Consider the following 25,203-nt stretch of genomic DNA (forward strand, 5'->3'; position numbering starts at 1 on the left):
TCCTCAGCAACACATAAAAATAAACAAAAATAAAGGTATTGTGTCCATCTACAAATATGTATGTGTATGTGTGTGTGTGAGTGTGTGTGTGCGTGTGTGTGTGTGTGTGTGTGTGTGTAGTCTTTAAACTTATTTGGGGAAATCACTTCATATAGTCTACAAAAAACTTGGATGCCTGACTTTTTAAGATATTAAACTAATGCAGATAATTATCTTCCATTTATGTCATGATAAAACACTTTGTTTTAACCAACCATTCAAATGTAAATATTTTTAAATTGTATTATATTAGGACATAAAAAATGTTATGGTCAGCATAAAATACGTTGGAGTCAGCATTATAAAAACCAGTTACTGCACTTAGTGTTAGTATAGTGCTAATACGGTGATGACTAAATTAATTTCACTGAATTCCACTGTTCAGTGCACTCATGTCTTTTTCCCCCTTATGCCTGGATCTCATTTCCTTTATCCCCCTGCTTTATCTACTAGCTCTGCTCTGCTTTAACCTCCCTAGCTATTATCTTTATTTTTTTCTTCTATAATATTTGTATCTTTTTCCTTTCTTAAACACATTTGTTTGCCTATCTTTGAAGTAAACACACCCAAAGAAATTTTCACCAGACTTGCATTCCCCCAAAACTACTGCTCTTGGACTCCACAGCTACTTTCCTTTTAAATTCAAAATCTCCACTTCTCTCTCTTCAATTCATATTCATTACTAAAAGTCATCAATAATCCCTACTCACCAAATCCAACTGCCCTTCTTAGTCAATGCATCATTTAGAACAGAACATATCCTTTATCTGTAAACTGCCTCTTCTTAATTTCCATGATTCTATGCTTCTCAGGGTTTGTTGGGCTTGAATTTTATACAATTTAGTAGCCCTCTTTAAGAGAAATAAAAATAATGCAAAATTACAAATGCAAAAGTAGGTGCAAAGGTAAATATCTAGAATTAGGGTAAAAAGTCACAGCATCAAAAAATAACAATTTTATTAACAAACTCTCTGACACACTTCCAGAATAGTTTTTCTATATTTTTATTGCATACCTTCATGTCTTCATAGACAAGAATATGAAAGATTTTCTATAAAGACATAGATGAAAATTTTTCAAAAGAGTAAAGTATAATATGTGGGTATATTAGGTTCATAAACTTACTGGTAATTTCATGTAAAGCTTTAGTATTATTGTCAAATTCAGGGAAACTTATATTGTTTATTTCATTTGTAAGATACCAGATTTGGAAGAAGTTTTCCCAGACTAGCTTCTGGCTCTGTATATTTCAATTTTGCTTCCCTTACCCTCCCACATTCTTCAAATGCCAGGCAATGTTGGGCCATAAGTACACCTTAAGATCTCTGGCCTTGCATCATTGTGCCATCATAACTCACTATGTGAGTCACTACAGGAGTAACAAGAGTATTGCCAGTTGTCACTCATATAAAGACCAGCTAACAAAATTTTAACTGTACAGAGAGATATTCCCTGATTTACAATGGTTTGACTTACAATTTTTCAACTTTAGGATGATGCAAAAGTGATAAACACATTCAGTAGAAACCTTTCAATCCTGAATTTTTATCTTTTCCTGAGGTTGTTAAATATAATAAGATACAATCTCACAACTCATGCAGCAGTTGCAGCAGCAAGCCATATCATCCAATCACCACAGGAACACAAGAATAAACAACCAGTTCTCTATAGTGTACTGTGTTACCAGCATCTTTTGGATATTGTATTTTGTGTTTTGCATTTTATCATGTCCACAAAATGTCCATCTGTGTATCCTATACCAATATAGCCATTCTATTTTTCACATTCAGTGCAATATTTAATAAATTATGTGAGATTCTGAATTCCTCATTATAAAACAGGCTTTATGTTATCATTTTGCTCAACTATAGGCTAATGTAAGGGTTCTAAACATGTTTAAAGCAGGCTAAGCTAAGCCATATTTGGTAGGTTAAGTATGTTAAATGCATATTCAACTTAGAATATTTTCAGTTTACCACAAAATAACAATTTTATCAACAAACTCTCTGACACACTTCTAGAATAGTTTTTCTATATTTTTATTGCATACCTTCATGTCTTCATATGGCAAGAATATGGACGGTTTTCTATAAAGACATAGATTAACTATAAAGACATAACTTGATATAAGTCAAGAAGCATGTGTACTTTGAAGTAACATGAATTGCATAAACATATGCCACCTGTTATGGTTTGGATATGAGGTGTCCCCAAAAGCTCCTGTGTTAATGCCATTAGATTCAGAGGTGAAATAATAAGAATGTGAGAACTGTAACCCAAGGAGTCTATCCTAGTTTGAATGGACTAACTAAGGAAGGTGAGGAAGGTGAGGCATGGTTACAAGAGGTGTGCCCTGGATGGATTCATCTTCCCTGCAGCCCCTTCTCTCTCCCTCTATTTCCTGGCCACCATGAGCACAAGAGTACTACTCTTCCACCATGATGTTGTGCCTCACCTTGGGCCCAGAACAATGGAGTCAGCCAACCACGGACTGAACCTCTGAAACCATGAGCCCCAAATGAACTTTTCCTCCTAAGTTGTTCTTGTTGAGTATTTTAATCACAACAATGAAAAACTGAAACACACAAATAAAAATAAACCCCAATTCAACTTCCCCTTAGCTGGATCACATACTTGGCTATACCCACTCCAATGCCACATGACATGAAGGTAAATCAAGAATGGAAACAAGTTAACAATCTTAAAACCTTCCTTTTGGAAATCTCACAGAAACACATGGCCAAGTGAACACCTTCTTGGAAGGAAGTTTTTCAAATACAGATCTTTGAAGCTTCAATTTAATTCCCTTCATGGTAAATCTCCCACATCCTGCCACTCTTGTCTTCACTAAATCCTCTCTGTCATACCAATCACAAAATACAGGTACTTCCTATATTCTTTACCTTTCTCCTAAAAACACACACTATATAGGTATTTCCCTAAGTCACCCTGTCCTTAATTATTTTATCTTATATTCACTTCTTTTTACAAAATCTCATCCATTCCCAAACTTCAGCTATTATCTTCTAAGCAAATAATCTTCCCGATAGAATCTAGTAACTGGATTATCAATTCCACAGGCAAAGTAGTTGCCAGTCTTGCAGTCTACATGAATTCTAGACCCTGAATCCTCAGATGTACACAGTAGGCCTTGGATAAAACATGCTGAATAACTTCTAAAGTATATCTCTGGCCTCATTCCAAGCTCCAAACCTGCCATTTTTATATGCCTACTGGCTTTTCCCACTTGGATTAAAAAATACAAAAAGAAATTAAAATTCTATAATACTTAGAACACTTTGAACTTCATTTTAAGGCTCAATGATATATTTTAAACTTTTAAATAAATTTTAAGGCTCAATGATATATTTTAAACTTTTAAATAAATTTTATAATAATTGTTAAGGAAATTAAGGCACAATGAAATTATAGGACTCAATCAAGACAAGTCCATATTACTCCACCTCCAAAAGCTTGAACTTTCCTTTTCAAAACAAATCATATGGCTCATCAGCCACACAGATATAATTTAATAATTCATATGGAATCACACTCAGTGCCCTACACAAAACCATCATAATTAGAAACACAAAGTTAACAGCCTACTGCTAGTTAACAAAGAAAAAATTTTTGAAAAAAAACACAAATATGATAAATAAGAGTAAATGTCAATCACAAGTAGCAATAAATATGCTAAGGTTTGTATACAAAATGTACTCAGACAATACAAAGTACATATTCAGTATGTAGCCCTGCTCCACTGAAAGATCTCATTGCAAACACACTACTAAATATGAGTTCCCAGGCAAACAGGACAAACTGCTGACATAAGTGTCAGCACTTATACACAAATACTGATGTATATCTATTTGCTTTCAGTTGCTAAGATTCAAGTGTCCATTTTTCTCTATGCTTGAAAACATGCAAATCTTTGATATTATTCTGAAGATTCCATGGTTGAAAGATTGATGAACTTCTTGATTTTTGAAAAATACTGCAAACTCAAATCTCGAATTTCTTAAATACACTCATGTTTCCCCTATAGTAAAAAGATAAATAAAAGTGAAAATTTTTTTACTAAAAACATCACAATAGAATTCCAACAAAATGAAATGAAACTATATATTTCCAAGTCACTAGCAGAAAAATTAAATTCTAAGTGCAGATCCTACCTCTCACCTCATCCCTAGCAATACTGTGGATGAACCCAGGGTACTCTACCATTGATCTACATCCCCACTCCTTTTTTTTTTTTTTTTAATTTATTTTGAGACAAGGTCTTGCTAAATTGCTGAGGCTCAAGTAAAACTTGAAATCCTTCTTCCTCACCTTCCCAAGTCTCTGGGATTACAGGTGTATACCTCTGTATTCAGCTATTCAGATCTTTTTTTAATCGAATGCATGTATATTAAAATATAATTAACTAAAAAGTACATATTTTGTATTATGAATAAGAAATTAAGTAGTGATCTTCAAAAACTCCTAATATTAGTTCTAATTACATCCACTTCACTTTAGAATTATAATCTTAAAATTGTATGCTAAGCAACTTGATACTAATAAACTGAACTGTATGTCATCCATCTGATTTGTGAGAGCAGAAGCAAAAAATAAAAATTTGCTTATCAGACAAATTAAACAGAAACAGTAGCAACTCCTATTTTTTTGTGCTCCTTAAACTCATCATATCTCAAGTTATAATTAAGTTACATAGTTCCCCCTGAAACTTCTGGTTTTGGAGCAACCCAGGTATTATACATCTAATGGGCTTGAAATACACTTTGGTGGCAGCAAAACCAACCAAATTTCCAGAAAAAATCTTCAGAAGTTAAATACTTGATACTAAATGAGCACAGCTCCATTGTTTTCCTAGCATCTAGCATTGCTGTTTTACATTACCACCAGCTTTCAACCATACAAACATTTTTCAATATTTATATATGTTATTCACATTGTATTTTAGTAAGAAGCACATTAAATGAGTACTATCTTAATTTTGTTCAAAGTATTTGATGTATTTATTCTCATATCTATTTGTAAAATAAGGATATTTAGAAGATATTTTGGTCAAAAATAATAAAATCATCATGTTACCAAAAAGAACCAACAAAACTAAACAAATAAGCTTGCATTTGGGGTATTTTTATTTTAAAAATTATTTCTTAAACTTGAACAAATAAAACTGGCTTATTTTTAAGTTAAACAGATGTTAAAGTATTGCGTAACTTAAGTATAAAGTTAATTCAGTCTTTACTTTCCCCTTCGTATCAATTGTATTTTAGCCACTGTATGTGTATATCTTGTTATTCTGGTTTAGCCTTTATCCGAACAGAGTGTTAAAACTAATTCATGGTTTTCTTTTCCTAAGTCTTTCTGATTTGTGTTTTGCCTCTAACAAAATACTGTAGGTCTTTTCCTTCTTAGTAGATTTCCCTTAACTATATATCAACTGTGTATATCTATTCTCTATATAAAGTATGAAGTATTTTTTAATTCAATCTCAAATATAGTTGTTTTACTGTAGTTGTATAATTGACCTGTGCCATTTATAATAGCTATAGAAAGCCCTGAGTTCAGATAAAAGTAACTTCCATGAAATCACTTAATGGGAATTTATCAAGTGCTAACATACTCCTCAACTTTTCTTTCTAAAAGGTTCCTCCTTCATTGCTACAGAGCAAACTGGTATCTTTTATATCCTTAAAAAGCCAATTGTAGCCAAGTGCAGTGGCACACACCTGCAATCCCAGGGGTTCTGAAGGCTGACGCAGTAGGATCATGAGTTCAAAGCCAATCTTAGCAACTTAGTGAGGCCCTAAGCAACTCAGCAAGACCCTGTCTCAAAATAAAATATTAAAAAGGGGCTGAGGATGTGGCTCAGTGGTTAAACACCTGAGGGTTCAATCCCCAGTACCAAAAAAAAAAAAAAGCCCAGCCAATTGTACTACCTTTATTTCATTTGCTCCTCAAGATCCATTCTCCACTGTTCTCAGTTGTTCTGCACACCAAGAGGTTTTGCTCATATCAACAGCTCCTCCTTGGCCTCTGTCTTCTGGATGGGTTCAGCCAATGCAAGACAGTGACATGAAAATGAAAGACTAGGAGTGAGGTTGCCTGGGGAATTTACTCCCTCAGCTCTCATGTAAAATCACCTCTGTTTGGAAGTGTTCTTCTACTAGAGGCCACAGTTTCTGTGAAATGGACCTTCATACATTTGCTCTCTGGTAACAACTCCCCATTCTGTGCTTGTATATCTAAAGGCAGTAATGGCTACCCATTGTCGCTCAACAAATACTTTATCATACTATGTTAGTTTCCCTTAACGCTTCATACTTAAATCAACACTTTCCATTTGAGTGTGCCATCTATTTTCTGCCAGGGCCCTCACTAACTGTTATGGTTTGGATTTAGACTATTCCCCAAGTCTAATATATTGAGCGCTTAGTCCTCAATATCACAATGTCCAGAGGTGGGGCTTTTAGGATGTTATTGAACATGAGGGCTCTAACCTCATCAGTGGATTAATCCACTGATAGCTGACTGGACTATTTGGAAGTGGTAGAAACTATAGGCAGGTGGGGCCTGGTTGGAGGAAGTAGGTCACTGGAGGCATGTCCAAGGGCACATGTACCTCCAGCACCTCACCCACCAACTCCTTTCTAGTTGCCATGGGCTGAGATGTATCCATACACCCTTCTGTCATGATGTTCTCCCTCACCTCAGGGCCAAAGCATAGACTGAAACCATAAGGCAAAATAAATCTTTCCTCCTTTAAGTTGTTTATGTCACACATTTTGGTCACATCAATGAAGCTGACTTCTCTGTATTTTGTTTATATCTCCTATAAGGCACTTTTTTTCCTTATACTAGAACGCAAGTTTCTTGATGGCAAGGTATATTTTATTCATCTTTTAATCTCCAAATTATTAGTTTCTTACTCATATTAGGCATTAAATGAATGCTGCAAGAATAAATGGGAAAGAAAAAATTTTTAAAATTAATAATAATACTTTGTAACACAAGAACCATGAAGTTTCAGAATAGGCAAAACTGATGAGAGAGAGAACATGAGGGAATCAATGAGGGTTCTATGTTTTTATTTGAGTAGTAATTACATAGGTATATATATACGTAAAGTTTAATTGAATGATTTGTTCACTTTGCAGTATATGTGGTATACTTTACTAAGAAAGAAAAGAAAAAAATCTATTTTAACTGCTTGGGTTGACACAATATTATCAATTACCTCATTTATCCAGGGTTTCTATACCAAAACAAGCAAAAAAAGCAAAAACAGTATCTGTGCAGTCAAAATAGATGTTACAAAGTCTTTATACTATATCCATGAGAAAGACTCTCAGAACTTTTCACTCTTATTTTTACAGCCAATTCTAATTAGCTTCGTTAACTAACTTTCTGAATTACCACTGACAATCAGTAACAAATTGAGAAAGGGTTAAAGATTGATAATAGTAAGAAATGACAGCTAACAGCAAAGAGCTTGAATGTACTGAGAAGTTAGAATGCCTGTTATCCAGCTGGCTACAGACAGTTTGTACATAATGAGCAGGTAAAAATTAAAAATACAAGGCTGGGGTTGTGGCTCAGAGGTAGAGTGCTTGCCTAGTATGTGTGAGGCACTGGGTTGGATTCTCAGCAACGCATGTAAATAAATAAATTTAAAAAAAGGTCCATCAACAACTAAAAAATATATTTTAAAAAAATTAAGAGACATCATTCAGTATATGGAAAAGAGATTTTTAAAGCCACTTGTATCATGGACAAAGTAACACTGCTGAAAACAACAACACTTATTTATCAAGGAAATAAATTATTTTCATCATGATCTGCTCATTAAGCAGAAATGGGGTAAATTTGAAAAAATAGGCACAGCAAAAAATCTATTTAAAATGATAAAAATTGTTTCTGTCAGAAACTTGACAAGAATGTATTTGTTTAAAATAATCACTTTTCTAGAATTTGCTAATTATGACTGATAATTTACTATATTATCTTTCTCCTTGAACTATAAACATTAGTAAATTTATATTAAGAATGAAAATTCTTCCCTAGAAATAAAAAGTACAAAGCACTGAAAATGCCCTGTCAACACTTGTTAACTGAGAAACATTCAAACACCTAGGAGTTTTTAACCAATTCTTAAGCATTTTTTCGTAAGCCATATCTGATAAAGTAACGTCAAAATTGTTAATACTGCTGCTGCATCACTATGATTTCACCTTAAATTCTCATTTTATACTCCTTCCACTTTTTTTAAAGGGGTGACTCTTGCATTAGTCTCTCCGCTCTCAACTTTCAACATTCTTCCAAGCTTCACCTATAAAGTTGGGTATATATCTAAAGGAAGCTTCTCTGCTAAAGAAGACTATTGCTGGTTTTGTGATTTTGAGAAATTATTCCTTAGGCATCCTCTTCCTCAAGTCATTGAGGAATTACATAGGTATGTACAAAAATGACAGAATTATGACCATCATGTAGCATCTAGGAAAAAAATGCCATGTAAAGTGATTAAGAGAATGATAATTAATGCAATAATACAATTCAATACACTATTTATTTGGTATATGACAAGCCCCAGAGATACAAAAGTAAATGAGATACCACTCCTGCATTTAAAGAACATAAAATATAGAGTTAAGAAAGACACTATAAGTACAAATACAACACAGCATTAAAGGCATCAATAAATGCACACAGGAGGAAGAGACTCAATTTTGTCAAGAAGGGGAAAAAAAGGAGGAAGGAAAGAAGGAAGGATGGATCTAGGCTTAATTTTTAAATTATATATGTATACTCCATGTAACTAAGTAAAAGCTATACTTGAAAAAAGAGAACATAAAACAAGCAAAATACTTGTGTAAAAAGTATGTTACTTTTTTTTTCTATTTTCATAATGAGAGGCAATGTCTTTCCCTCAACTCTATGGTTTCTATGACAAAGAATTTCCCATAAATACTTCTGGCCTCTCTTCTGGCCTATTTTTCTCATAGAAGGAAAATAGTGATTTGCCTAGTTGGTAAATTTGGACTAAAGAATTACAGAAGCATAACTCTACCCCTTGCTTTTACTCTTAGAAGCCTACTGGCTAGCTCCTCCATGGATAGGCTCTTTCAGCAAATAGGGAGGACACTGCTGCCAGTGATCAGGTTTGTCTATTTAACTCCAGGGTTCAGTATTAGAAAACAAAACTATATATATATATATATATATATATATATATGCCATGTCCTCCAATGTCAGCTTTACCGGGAATAAATGGGAATATTCTAATCTCTCATCAGTCGTTTTTTCTGTTTGTCCAGAATCTACGCAGAAAATATGGGTATTATTTATTGAAACACCTCAAGCACAATATTATTTATTGTCCTTTTCTCTAAAATAAAATCTTTACTTGTATCTTATATTAAACTCCTGAAGGTAGTATGGTCGTAGGATAGTATACTTATATGATTCTTCACAGCCTCATATTTCCTTGGTGTTTTTCTTTTTACCATGCCATTTTTTGTTTTTTTTAAGTTGGGAGTCTCAGTATATTACCCAGGCTAACTGACCTTAAACTCCTGAGCCCAAGTGATCCTCCTGCCTCAGCCTCCCAAGTAACTGGGACTACATGCAAGCACCACAGTGCTAAGCTTATTTTTGCAATAAAAACAAACAACTAACTTACAAAATGATAAATATTGCTGTTTTCTAGTGTGTATGTATTTTGCCCTAACAGAAGACTACTTCCCCATTTATTTGTAAAATTTCATTTGTATTCACATGGTCTGTTTTAAACCATTCTCATTAAGTGGTAGAAGCTCTTCAGGCACTTTATCTGAAAAAGTGGAACAAAGCATTAAATTGAAGAAGTACTAAAGTAAGGTGACTAATATTGACTGGAATGAGAAGAGGTCTAGATGAGCCACTTTTTGCATACTATTTCTCTTCCTCTGTTTCTTTATCTATTGTCTCCTCCCTCTTACCATTCCTGGGGTGAAGCTGCAGAGCTATCATAAACATGCTTAACAGTGAACTGAGAAGGAAACATTACAGGTACTTATCTATAAGTACAGCTGCTTCTATATGTGCTTATTTTTACAACAACAACAAAAAAGACCAAAAAAAGACTTACATAATGATAAATATTCTGGGTACTACTGAGTATGTAAATGCTTTCTCCCAAAGAAATACTTCCACATGTAATAGTAAAAAATCACATTCATATTTATTTTTACATTTCTTTAAATACACATCCAACTCCAAAGTGAAAAATTGGAACAAAACAACTAATGGGGCAGCAAATTATGATTATAGTAGTTGACAAACTCTTTTCTTAATTTTTTTTTTTTTGTACCAGGAATTGAACCCAGGGGTACTTAACCACTGAGTGATGTCCTCAACCCTTTTTATTTTTTATTTTGAGACATGGTCTCACTAAGTTGTTTAGAGCCTTGCTAAATTGCTGAGGCTAACTTTGAACTTGCAATCCTCCTGCTTCAGCCTCCCAAGTCACTGGGATTACAGCATGCACCATTGTACCCAGTCAAAGTTCTTAACATTTAACTATGAAACTTCAAAAATTTTAATCCCTTCTGAAATGATCTCTTGTATTTTTTCTATTTTATCCTAAATATAACTGCTACAAGAATTTCCCTCATATAATCCCTTATGGAAGGAATTTGTCTTTTTATTTAATACTTTCCAAGAGAAGTATCAGGATAATAAAAAGGGATTGTCCAAAAGATATACATTTCAATAAACATTACCATTGATTTTAGAGTAATTTTGCTTAAGTTGCTGAGTAATTTGAAGATGAAAATTTCAACTATTAATAAAAGCAACAACAACTAACTAGTTGAGAGCTTGTCATGTGCCAGACACTATTCCAAGAACTTAAATTATTAATTTGTTTTACCTTCACAGTGACATGTCATTATCACATCCATCTACTAACATGAGATGTCATCCCCAATCTTAACACAGGGAAACAAGTACAGAGAAGTTTAACAACTTTCCCAATATTCTATAAGTGACAGAAATGCCATTTAAACATTAGCAATCTGGTTTCATCATTGTGAAACACTGATTATTGCTACTGAAAATACAAAAAGAGAAAGAAATTGGGAATCATCTCCACCAAAGTTCTTTGCTGCACTCAAGTTTAAAATGGAAACATTAAGAAATAGTACAATAAAAATAATAATAGATATCCATGGTGAACTCCTAAATTTATATGAGAAATGAAAAATAGTGTTTGATCCTTACACCTAAGGAATATATATCCCACTTAGAGATACTAAGCAAAAATATGTGAGAACATGCTTAATCAATAAAACCAAGGTCTTTGTCATTTCTCCTAAACCACCTCCTTTTACCATGATCCTTACATTAGCTAATGGCACCACTAATCTTTCAGACACCTACCTAGACCTGAAACATCTTCAGACCTCTTTCTAGACACTAGAGTGACTGTTCTGGGTCTCTCACATGAATGATTATAATAACCTCTCTGCCCCCAGTCATTTGATTCTCTCATCAACTCTTCATATTGTTACAAATTTCCCTAAAATAAGGAAAATGTCTCTATTCTCTGGAAAATCATATCTAACATTTTCCATTAAATATAAAATAAATCCAAAATTTTCAGATGGCATACAAGATCTTCCACACATTACTTTCAAACAACCTTCCAGTTTCTTTTCTAGAAACATTTCTACATCGATTCTACACTCGCAGCTCTCCATTCTGATTTCCATGACAGTGTCATTAACTTTTTTTTTAACCTACAGATGGTTTATCAGTCCAAATGGCTGTTTCTACTTAAGTTATACATGTATCCTTCGAATGCTTCCTTTACTTTTAGAAGAGGACTTCTAATACATTCCGATTAAAAAATAATGGTCTTTTGCATTCTGCTATAAAGTACTCAGAGTGGAAATACAGCAAGAATGCAATTTTGTCTTGTAGTGAGCTAGTTTACATATCTTTTTCAACTAGATATAAACTCCCTAAAGACAAAACTGTCCTATTCATCTTTTTATTTTCCCCACAGGACCTAGAACACTGCAATGCTCAAAACAGGGACTCATTAATTGTGGAAGTAATTAAGACAATATAAATCAAGTATAGGGGGGATAGTAGGGGATAGGAAAGGTAGCAGAATACAACAATTACTAATAGGGCATTATGTAAAATTGTGGATGTGTAACCCACGTGATTCTGCAATCTGCATTTGGGGTAAAATTGGGAGTTCATAACCCACTACAATCTAATGTATGAAATATGATATGTCAAGAGCTTTGTAATGTTGTGAACAACCAATAAAAACATGGATTAAAAAATACAGATAAAAAAATAAAAATAAATAAATAAATAAATAAATAAATAAAGTATAACATAGTAGTTACTCCTGTTCTCAGGGGAAATATTCCAAGACTCCAGTGTCTACCTGAAACTGTGGCAAGTACTATATATTGTACCCTATCCTACTTATACTGTTTTTTTCCTATTCATATCTATGACAAAATTTAATTTGTAAATTAAGCACAATAAGAGACTTCTCAATAATAATTAAAAACAGAATAATTTTACTTTAATAAAAGTTATGTGAATAAAGTCTCTCTCTTCCAAAATACCTTAATATACTATATTCTCCTATCTTGTGGTACAAAGGCTACATGATGAGATGAAATGAACTGGAAAACACAATTACTATAATGCAGCATTAGGATACTATATAAAAGTTACTTGACTACAAGTACCCCTTGGGATACCACATCAGTCAATCTCATAGTCAAGACATGTACCAAGTGACTAACAGGAGGGTAGTGTATATAGAGGCATGACTCACATCTTGAATAGAATGAATATTACAAGATTTCAGGACTAGGGTTGTGGCTTATCAGTAGAGCACTTGCATAGCACATGCAAGGCACATGGGTTTGATCCTCAGCACTGTATAAAAACAAATAAAATGGGCTGGGGATGTGGCTCAAGCGGTAGCGCGCTCGCCTGGCATGCGTGCGGCCCGGGTTCGATCCTCAGCACCACATACCAACTACAAAGATGTTGTGTCCGCCGAGAACTAAAAAATTAATATTAAAAATTCTCTCTCCTCTCTCTCTCTCTCTTTAAAAAAAAAATTCTCTCTCTCTCTCTCTCTCTCTCTCTCTCTCTCTCTCTCTCCCCCCCCTTCTCTCACCCTCTCTTTAAAAAAAAAAAAACAAATAAAATGAAGGTATTGTGTCCAACTGCGACTAAGAAAAAAATATTTTAAAAAAGATTTCATAACATTAGGCAGATCGTTGTGCAATTTAAAGCCTATGAACTGTTTATTCAATATTTGCCATTTAATATTTCTGGAACACAGTTGACCATGGGTAACCGATACTGTGGAAAGCAAAACTACAGACGAGAGGGAACTACTGTATATTATATGTTGAGAATGAACTACAGATGTAAATAGTACCCAAAAGGAACACTTTCAATTGTAGGTGAATTTGGAAACAGCTGATTATTTGTGTGTGCATGCATGCATGTGTATCAACACAGATGTATATGTCATTAAATACTTACAAACTTAGAATTTTGTCTTCTTGGTGAGATAAATCTTTTATAATTATATAATGATACACTTTTTCTCTAATAAAAGGTTCTCCTAGTTTGGTGTTAATATTTTATACAATTTTCTTAAAGAATGTGTTTTGTATCCTTTTTCCAATCTTTAATTTGCTATTTTTATATATCCTTATGCTTGTAAAGAGTACATGGACAAATACTTTAAGCCAAGTAGATAACCTCTCTTATTTTTAACTCCAACTTGCCCTCAATGTTTATTATGATTAGTGATATACAGTATTTGTATTTGTTTCCATCATCTTTTTATATGTATTCTATATTTGTCTTCCTTGTCATTTTCTCTACCACCACTCCCTTTTCCCTGTTATATTGTTTGTTCCTCTTTTATCTCTCATTCCTTTCTTCCACTCAATATCTATCCTTTCAGCAGTTGCACTAGCTATCGAAATATATAACAAGATCTAAAGTCAGACTCTTCACCCTCCTCTTGAACAATATCTTTTAAGCATACTATTCTAATTTTTCCATCTAGTGAAATTACTGTGTTCTGGCGTTTTAATTCTAGCCTGTATCCCCTTGCAAATTGGGCATTGCTAATGTTTTAGAACATCAATGTTTGCTTGTTTTACCTATATATTTATCATTGGCCTCCCTTCTTGATCCCAGTTCTTCCTTCTGCCTAAGTATTTACTTTTGGTGATAAAAACTCTCAATTTTTGCTAGTCTGAAATAGTTTTAGTTTGCCCTCTTTCTGGAGAAAGAATTTCACCTGATGTTTCTTAGTCTACATATGCAGCATTAGTTTGGATCACAAGTTGAACACCCCAAAGATTTTCACACAAAAAACTACTAGACTAAACAAATTTGGTAATGTTTCAGAGTACAAAATCAACACCTATAAATTAGTTAGGTTTTATACGATAACAATAAACAATCCAAAAAGGAAATTAAGTTCCATTTACGATAGCGCCAAAAAGGATAAAATACTTAGGAGCAAATTTAACCTAAAAGATTTGTATACTGAAATTACAAAATGTTGCTGGAAGAAATGAAGACAAAAACAAATAGTAAGACATTCCATGTTCATCATTGTGAAGACTTACCATTATTAAGATGACAATCTATGAACTGGATGTAATCCCTATCAAAATTCAATGATGACTATGTATAATTCCACTTACATGACTACTTTAAGTAGTCAAATTCATAGAAACAGAAGTAGAATGGTGTTTACTAAAGCTATAGGGAGGGGGAAGAAAGAAGCTGTTTACTAGATATGGTTTTAGTTACACAAGATTAAAAATTCTAGAGTTCTACTTCACAACAATGTGAATATTCTTACACTATTGAACTTTACATTTTAAAACATTAAGACCATATAATAAGAGTGAGGGAGGGAAGAACAGAGTTCATTGGGTTAGACAAAGGGGAAAGAAGGAAAAGAAGTGGGGATGGGAATAAGCAAGACAGTAGAATGAATCAGACATAACTTTCCTATGTTCATGTATGAATGCATGACCAGTGAAACTCCACATCATGTACAACCACAAGAATGGGATCCTAATTAGAATAAGTTATACTCCATGTATGTATACTATGTCAAAATACACTCTACTATCATGTATATCTAAAAAGAAAAAAAAGACTTTTTTTTAAATATAAGGATGGAATAAACCATATTTTTAAACTAACTGTTTTACGAATTGTTAGAACAAGTAACCTTGTTATAATTTCTAAAATTGTGTGACTGTGATTTAAAGGTATGTTTTTTAGTTTAGCTTATTTCAATGTGATAGTTGAGTGGCCAACATAGCAGCTACCTCCTAAAACACAGGGATCTTTAAACAAGGTATGGGGAGGAGGACAGCATGACTGTACTGGCAAGTAACTTTTAATATGCTTTTACCAATTGCAAAGGTTCACTTGGTATTCTGGATGAACTGTTTTTAAGTATCTTGTTAAGGGTGATGACTTCATAGAAGCTTTAATCAGTATCTAAAGACAAATAAACACAATGTGGTAAATAAATAAATAAATATGGTTGAGACAATAAATAGTTATGTGCTTTTTACTACAATAATACTAAAAATGAACTCCAATGACTTTTTCTTCAGAAACAGAACACTCCAATCTAAAATTCATGTGGAATCTCAAAAGACCCCCTAAAGAGCCAAAGCAATTTTGAAAAAGAACAAAGTGTGAGATATTCTATTTTCTGGTTACAAAACTTACTATAAAATTACAATAATCAAAACAGTCCAATATTGACATAAAAACAGACATAAAGACCAAGGAAGAGCCGAGGATGTAAAGCAGTGGTGGAGCCCTTGCCTATTATGTGCAAGGTCTTAGGTTCAATCCCCAGTACCATCAAAAAATAAGAAAAGATCAATGGAATAAAACAGAGAGCCCAGAAAATAAACTCTCGCATAATGTGATTAATTTATTTCCAATAGAGAAGCCAACAAATGGTTTTAGGAAAGCTGGATATACACAAGTAAATAAATCAATTGGACCATTTCCTTATACCATATACAAAAATCAACTCAAAATGGACCAAAGTCCTAAATACAGGAGCTCAAACATTTATGAAACTCTTAGAACATAAGGAGAAAATTTCATAACACTGAATTTGGCAATGATTTCTCTGACACCAAAAACATAACCAACAAAGAAAAAACAGATAAACTTCATCAAAATTAAAACCTTTTGCATATCAAAAAACACTATCAATAGAGTGAAGGACAGCCATGTAATAGAACAAACATTTACAAATCATATCTAATAAGGAGTTTATATCCATAATAAGGAACACCTACAAATCAACAGTGAAGAAAACAAACTCAATTTAAAAATGGGCAAAAGGACTTGAGTAGACTTTCTCCAAAGACATGCAAATGGCTAAACATAAGAAAAGGTATTCAATATCACTAATCCTTATGGAAATGCAAATTAAAACCACACTGAGATATCATTTCACACTCAGTAGATGGCTACAAAAAAAAATAAATAATAGCAAACGTTGACGTAGAAAATGGAAGTTTTGTACACTGCTGGTGAGGTTATAAAATAAAGCAGCCATTTATAGGAAAGAGTATGGTGTTTCCTCAAAATATTCAAAATAGAACTACCATAATTTTTTCAATAATTCCATTTCTGGATATATACCCTAAAGAACTGAAGACAAGAACTCAAACACTCATGTTTATAACAGCATACTTTTCACAACATCCAAAAAGTGGAAGCAATCCAAGTATACATGAACAAACTGATTAATAAAGAAAATATAGTATATACTTACAATAGAATATTTTCAACAGTATGAAGGAAATTTTGAGACATGCTACAACATACAAAAGCCTCAAAAACATTATGCTAAGTGAAATAAGCTAGTCACTAAAAGACAAATATTGTTTTATTTCATTTATATGAAGTTCCTAGACCAGTGAAATTCATAGAGTAAAATGGTGGTTGCTAGAGCAGGGATAAGGAAGAAATGGAGAGTTAACCTTTAGTGGGTATAAAGTTTCAGTCTGGGAAGATGAAAAAAGTTCTGGAAATGGATGGTGGTGATGATTGTATACCAATGCAAATGTACTTATTATCACCGAACTATACACCTAAAAATGGTTGATAGTAAATTTTATATACATTTTACCACAATTTAATATATACATGCATACATACATTATTTATGGCTTATGGTCACCTTACAATATCAAAGCTAACAAAGACAGGCTAAGTGACTCCTCCTCACATTGCATTGCTCCAAACCTGCTTCCATTATCCCATCAACGTCAGTGACCTCTTCTGCCTCTCTTTTCCACTTTTAAAGGATGTTTGTGATTACCCTGAGCTCACTCAGATAATCCTGGATGATCTCACCATCTTAAAATCCTTAAATCCCATCTGCAAAGCCCCTTTTAATATGTGAAGTAACATATTCAAATACTGAAGGAATTAGAACATGAACATCTTTGGGGTACCATTATTCTGTCTGCATATACAGTAAGAGTTTAATATGAGCACACTTTACAATCAACAATTCTACTTCTACACACCCATATACATCAGGAGACATTTACAAGAATTTTCATAGTAGCTTGATATATAATACCAATCAACTGAAAAACACCTAAAGGTCCATAAACAGTGAAATGGATCCATAATGAAGTACTGTAAAGCGTTGAATAAATGAACCACAACTATCCACATCAACTTGGATGAATTTCAAAACTGTCAAGAAAAAAGTTACAGAAGAATGCATACAGTAGGATTCTATTTACATAAAACTCAAACAGACACAATAAAAACATTATTAGCAACAGTCATGAAGGGCTATAATAATATAAAAATAAGCAAGGGAATAAATGGCAGAGGGTGCAGGGGGAACCCCCTACCTCAGGAGAAAGCAATCTCTAGGAAGAAAAGGATTAAAGAGAGGTAGATAGAGTGGGAGGCAAACTAGTAGTGTGTTATTTTATTTTCATATTTTACTTTATTTTTTCTTAAACCATATAAAAATATGTGTGTACAGTCTTTTACACATGATATTTCTCATTAAAAATTTAAATTGTAACAAATAAATTGAAAATCTGCTAAATGCAAGTTGTATGTAAAGGAGGAAGCAGTAGCCAAAAAAAAAAAAAAATACTGTAACTGATGAAGGAGAAAAATCTTTAAAGATAAGAAACCTCAATGCTGGAGAGAAAGTTCTAGGTCATAAAAAAAATAAAAAATAAAACACACTCAGAGATACATTCCTCTGTCCCAAGTTCCAAGAACAGGCTTCTAATGACCATCTAAATAAGCAGGGATCCACTTGTAATTAACAAGATGAACACCAACTCAATGTTACGAATTATCAGGAACTACCTACAGACAGAACCCAAATCTCCTAAAATTTTGTTTGGCTAACACAGTTGTTCAGATTCTTTTGTTTAAACAGAACAATGTCTTTACACAAAGCAGATAACAGTTAATTCACTTCTATTCTTTTTTTAACTCTCCCTTTCTTCCTTTAAAAAAAATATGTGTGTGTGTGTGTGTGTGTGTGTGTGTGTGTGTGTTATACGACTAGTCCCTGATACCACTTGAGTTTGAGACTAGCTACAATCCTAAAAAGTCACCCAAAAGAACCCATCTATCTTCAAGGTCATTATTATGAATTATGTGATTTCAAGTCCCTCCAAACACTTTCCCTGCTCTCTCCCTTTACTTCTCCCACTCCTTTAATCAAGGATATTGCCTTTTATTACACAATTGGACACACCTTGAGAAATTAAGTACAACCTTGAAAATTATGACTGCATGTACAAATGCTCTTTATGGAAAATATAGGTAGACTGGAAGACAAGATCTAGGTTCTAGGACTTGTTTTCACAATATTTCACAGCATAAACCTTAGCCAAAATTTTTATTCTCTAGAGTTCAATTCCTTTCGTTTTTATGTAATAAGTAGATTTCAATTAAACTGTAAATCCCCCAATATCTTCTATACAAACATTTACAATAAAATAAGCTTTTCAGCCAGTATAGATTCTTCCTGCTTTGGATGGGGTATGAAAAGGAAGGAGAGGGTGTTAGAAAAATAGGCTGACCTGGTAATTAAAATGGGAAGTGAAAAGAGAATAAGAACCTGCCACTGTGGAAGACAGTGCCTGAGGACCATGAAAACAAGTCCATGAAACCTTTCCAGTTTTACTTATGGCTGCCGTTCACTCAGTGTATGAAAACATAAATTACAGAAATGTTACTATCTCATCTAATATAATTAAAATATTCTATCACACATCAACATTGCTTCTCATAATCTGTCAACTTTTATTCTCAAATGTAGCCAATTTTGCTATAATGAAGTTTTTGTGTCCAATTTCATATTAATTTCAGTGTCAGTTAACTATCTAAAGATATCTGAATCTTATTTGTGCCTTAGAGATTTCAACTTGTTGGAATGGTAAAACCAAAAGAAAAAGAACCAAGAATAGAAGAAAGCGTCAGGACAATTTACAAGTTCTAAAATGCTTTATAATACACAAAACCAAAAAGGCTAAAATCAGGTTATGAAGGCCTTAGCAAGCAATGGTCAAGGGCATGAACTTTATCTCCTGAACAATGAAAAGCCATGAAGCATTCTTAAAATGGGGCAAGTGATTTAATCAAATTTGTGTTTTTGATAACTGATGGCAGAATACATAATGACAAAATAGGGTATAAAATTATTATGTAAACAGCATATTTTATTTATCTACAAAATATTAACATAAATTAGAATGAAACACTCATCATTGAAGCCATAAAATCATTTCAAAAATACTACAATATTATTTTAAAAATTCAAAGTGAGAGCCAAACATGATGGCACACACCTGTAATCCCAACTACTCGGGAAGCAGAGGAAAGAGGATGACAAATGTAAAGTCAGTCTGGGCAATTTAGCCAGACCCTGCCTCAAAATAATATTCAAAAAGGGCTGAAAATATAGCTAAGTGTTACATAGCTTGCTTTGCATGTTTGAGGCCCTAGGTTCAATTCCCAATGCAGGAAGGAAGGAAAGAAGGAAGGAAGGAAGGAAGGAAGGGAGGGAGGGATGGAGGGAGGGAGGGAGAAATTAATTAATTCACAGTGGGGAACTGCAAATTCCTTAGAAGGGTTAAATAATCATGGACACTTTAAAATCCCTCTAATTTTAAGTCTTCACACTACATATGTACACTTTTTTCAAATAAAATTAACACTTTAAATAGTATTTATGGGCATTAAGACCACAGAATTTTAAAATATTTACCAAACCATTTAAAAAGCACTTGCCATTTTAGGTATAGAAAAGTATCTCACATACCAACTTGCCTTTCAAAACCCCATATTTACCTAACCACACAAAATGGTCTTGTTGAAAAGCTGAAAACTACATTGTAGAATATACAATGAAAATGTATTTGTTAGTTCTGCTCAAAGCTTTCATTAGACAACTGATTTTTTAACAACAACTTCTTAAGTTTCAGTTGACTCCTAGCAGACAGATTACAAACTCAGTGCTTCTTTCTATTAACCCATCAAAGCAGAACACAGTCAGCAGTACTTAGATTTAAATTTTAAATCTCTAAATACTTTGAAAAAAAACTTAAGTTAAAAAGTGACGTGTATAATATTTAAACCAACTATTACGCATTAAGTCAAATGTTTTACAAATATGTGCCATTATTTTTCAACACAGTACTTAACATCCCCAAAATTAAAAAATACTTTAAATCCATTCTTACCCAATTAAAAACATTTATATTAATATGCATTTTTCAGTGGTTTTTAAGATGTTAATAAAAACATTTAAATTCTTAAGGAAATGAAAGTATGATGATTTTGTTATCAAAAAATGAATACACATATGCATTTTTTAAAGCTCTCTCTTTCCAAAAAACACACAATATTTATTTTTTCCAAGCATCAGGCTTAAAAAATATAGGTTAGCAATATCAATATTCAACATGAAAAATAAAACTTCAAAAATTACTAATTTGTGGTCCTTTATACTCTTATTTAATCTTTACCAGAAGTATTTACTAACTGAACACAAATAATTTTAGACTAAGAAAGTATTATAAAATTCATCTACTGGTATTCCCCTGGCTTTACAGGATCCCTGAAACTCAGAAAGATTTACTGAAATTTAAAGGTTAAACAGGCGAGTCAAGACTTTGCTCAATCCTCTACCTAAGGGTCCTAAACATGCCCTCAATCCTCTGCCTAAGAGTCCAGAACATTTTCCCCTATGTCAGTTTCCACTCAAATACTTTTCTTCTTTCTTCACCTCTGAAACAACAAAGTATTTTTATAATTGTCATATACAACATATTGAAAATTACAAAATCTCTTGATCTTTTACTTCCATAAAAGTACTGGTTTCCTCTTAAATTCTTTAATATATATGTGAAGCACACACACACACACACAAATCCTATTAAACTTCAAGAACAGCATAAATAAAAATTCTTGTTATTACAATCTCTACTAGGTTAATAATATTCTTTTCTAGAAACACCCATATAGTATCAATTTCTGACACTAAACATTAAGCAACCACGTACAAACCCCTGAACTATTAACAAATATTTTAAGACTCCCCAAATTTTTCTACTCAGTTAATAAGGATTTTGTGCACCAAGAAAATATGCCCTTTTTAGAAGCACAAATTGTATTTTCCTCTAATACAAATTAAAAAAATGAAACTACCCAGCACAGCAGTACACCTAGTCAAAGGCTGATAAAAGTTGCTATGAGGGAAAGAGCACCCCACTGGATTAAGAGGATTAGAAGTTGACTATACCCATCAAGCTGCAATGAAAATATATTAAACTATAATGTTGTTAAGTTCAGCAAAATTGTCTACAAATGTTATGAAACTGTGCTAAAAGAAATTCCCTTGTAATCAAAAGTCAAAAGTCATTCCAGTCTATGAAAATAATGGATACTACTTTGCTGTACAATGAATCCTCTTAAAACAACTTTTCTCGTGATACACATTTTCTAAGCAATGTCTATTATCATTGGGAGTAAACATAGAAAACAAAACGTGTAACATTATTTTCAAGCATTTAACCAAAAATTACAGAGCATAACAGTGGCTTCTAAAGCCATATCAAAAAAGCAAAGTGTTGTCTCATTGGAACACCACAGGTCAGTGTTTAACATGTCATAAAATCAACATGGTTATCTTGTAGATTATCTTGAAGAGTACACATGACAGAAAAGAAAAGAAACAAAGTATCTCAGACTTAGTAAGGACAAGAAAATTTTGTTTCCAATATGCTAGGTTAAAGATATCACTAATCAATTAAGTCTGAAAACTAATGATATATACTCCTACTTAAAACCTCTGCACTTACCAGTTAAGTTGCACAGAACACAGCACTAAAAAAATCTAATCAAATCCTAACACCAACGCTTTCTACACTTGTGAAGTTGGGTCACCTCAATAAACCTCAATTGGCTCATCTCTAAACTGAGGTTAATGTCACCTACCAAACAGAGTCCTTGAGAGGCTTTGAGACAACATATGTAAGGCACTTTGACTTAGTAAATGCTCAGTGAACAGTTATTACACTAAGTTTTCTGGTTATGTACACCAAATAGAGATCTCAATGCTATATAAAGATATGCTCAGTCCCTGATGATTTTGATTCTTTTAAAAATCAAAACTATGAAAGCCTACAAGAAAAAAAAAATGGAAATGTGCTGGCATCTTTCCAGACATTACCAGGTTTAAAGGTTAAATTGTTAAAACATTCCCCTAATTATGCAACAAATACACATTACCATGAGTTAGTCTGTATAACTTTGCATTTGCCCACATTCCTCTTTTTCATCTAATTAAGTCTCAGTTCCAAAGCTCATTTCTGTTCTTTTAATTACAAGATCTATGACTCCTCTCGTTATTATCAATAATAACAAAATCCCATTTAAAAATCAGATAGGGGCTGGGGTTGTGGCGCAGTGGTAGAGTGCTTGCCTAGCATGCATGAGGCACTGGGTTCAATCCTCAGCACCACATAAATGTAAAATAAAGACATTGTGTCCACCTAAAACTAAGAAATAAAATAAATATTTAAAAAATAAATAAATAAATAAATCCAGATAGGTTGTCTCATTTAAAGGTAGAATGTTGTTTTCGCGCCGATTATCATCATTGTTAACAGCAACAGATAAATGGCACCAAAGAGACCGACATCAAAGTATGCCCAAAGTGCAGTAGTGAACCTATCAAACCACACATAATCCGCCTTACTGCACAAAGTCTTCAACAACTGCAATAAGAACAGCTGTCCCATTCCTACTGCAAGAGAAAACGTACTTGCTTTGTGTTTCTAAAAAGTTTTCTGTATTTGAAGAAACCTTTCCAGAACAAACCACGATCCCCTCGCCTTTGTTTCCCCCCCCCAGGTCGGCGCGCCGTGCAGCAGCCAGCCCACGGGCACTGAGCCCGGCTTTCTGTTCACCTACCTGCTCTCTCGAAATACAAGGCAACGAAGGTCTCCTGAACATTTTGCCACTGCCATAGTGACCGGAGGCCGTTTCTCCTAGCGACGCGCAACTGGACCTCCTCCGGGGTCTGATCACAGGCACTTTTTCTTCCAGGGTGCTGGGCACCCGGGGGTGAGGCGCGGCTTCCCTGAGGTAAAAGAAGTGATCCAAGCCCAGGGCCAGCAGGCATCCGACGGCCCCGACCAGGCAGGAGAGCAGCGGCCTGAGGGCAGTGGGCAGCGCCCCGAGGCTGGCGAAGGAGACCCACCAGACCAAGCTGGCGACGAGCAGTACCAGGATGCTGTGCCCGAGTCGCACCGGGTGCGCGAGCGTCAGCAGCCCCACGAAGCTCAGCACCAACAACAACCTGCCCGCCGCCGCCGGGGGCGTGTGCGCGGCCGCGGCCGCGTCCCCCCCAGACCAAGACCACCACTGCCACACCAAGAAGTCCCCCAGGTAGCAGCAGGCGGGCAGCGCCAGCAGCCACCAGGAGCCGCCGCTCCGGCCGGGGCCGGGCCCCCGCTGGGTCCGCGTCAGGAAGCAGGTGAGGAAGAAGAAGGCACAGGCGATGCTGAAGAGAGGGCTGAGGCTGTGCGAGCACACGCTCAGCAGCGTCCGCAGCCGGGCGGCCCCGGCAGCCCAGCTCCAGGGCCCCGCGCCGAGCAGCAGGGCAAAGACAAAGGCGGCCAGGGCGCCCAGCGAGAGGCGCGCCGGGGAGAAGGGGGAGCCGCGCCGCCGCTGCGGGGGGTAGGCCGGCGGTGGCTCCACGTTGCAGAAGCGGCAGAGGTGAAAGAAGAAGCCGCGCGGAGGGTCCTGCCGCAGCGGGCTCACGCAGCTCTTCACGTAGCCGTTCCTCAGACTCTCGAGGGGCGAGCCGGCCCCGTCCGGCGACTGCGGGTACCTCATGGCTTTGGCGTCTCGCTCGTCCCTCCTCATGGCCGGGACCGCAGGGAGCCGCAGGGCTCAGCGCACCCCGCTGGGACCGCAGCGGCCGCTCGCGCTCCAGGACCCCGGTCCCCCGCGTTCGGGGCGACCACCGGATCGAGACGCGTCAGGGCTGCGCCCGCCGTCGCCACCCGGGGTCCCCGCCGCGCGGGCTCTGGAGCGGCGGAGTCCACGACATGCTGGCTGAGCAGAGGCGCGGCAGGAGCTTCTCTCCGGGACCGCTGCGGCCGCCTCCTCCTTTTCCCTCGGGCACCTCTCCGGACTGGAGACTCGGTGTCGCCTCCCAGCTCCCGCTGGCTGCAACAGTTACCTCACGGCCCCAGCCTGGTCCGTTGGGCGCGCGAGCGGCGGGCTGGCGCTCCTCCCCCGCGGCTGTCCCTGCCGGGAGCGCGCCCCGCCCGCCGCCCGCGCGCGCCCGCGCCCTATCCCGCCACCGCGGGCGCCGCGACCGCCAGATGGGGACGCGAGCCGGGTACCCAGCTGGCAGAGCGTCGCCCGGGCCGAGTGCGGCTGCAGGGGTCCTAAGACTGACCCCGACTGGTAGAGGCGGACGAGGTTGTCCGTGGATGGAAGAGGCAAGGCCGCCATCCTGGGACTCCAGGCGCGCAGGCTCTCTTTGGG

The 25,203-nt window shown here is 35.7% G+C and overlaps 1 protein-coding gene across 2 annotated transcripts in view; it reads right to left on the reverse strand.

The window, feature by feature from the left end:
• Positions 1-24,934, reverse strand: part of Pde3b (phosphodiesterase 3B) — a 179,850-nt gene extending 154,916 nt beyond the window's left edge. Inside the window, exon 1 of one of the 2 annotated variants that reach the window (XM_078046436.1) lies at positions 23,617-24,934. In XM_078046436.1, coding sequence (XP_077902562.1) covers positions 23,617-24,573 — 957 coding nt within the window. In that variant the 5' untranslated portion in view covers positions 24,574-24,934. The remainder of the gene's footprint in view (positions 1-23,616) is intronic. The other variant, XM_005326856.4, reaches the window with a different exon arrangement.
• Between the last annotated feature and the right edge of the window lie 269 nt (positions 24,935-25,203).

The sequence above is a fragment of the Ictidomys tridecemlineatus genome, chromosome 4 (assembly GCF_052094955.1).
Source record: "Ictidomys tridecemlineatus isolate mIctTri1 chromosome 4, mIctTri1.hap1, whole genome shotgun sequence".
Lineage (NCBI taxonomy): Eukaryota > Metazoa > Chordata > Mammalia > Rodentia > Sciuridae > Ictidomys > Ictidomys tridecemlineatus.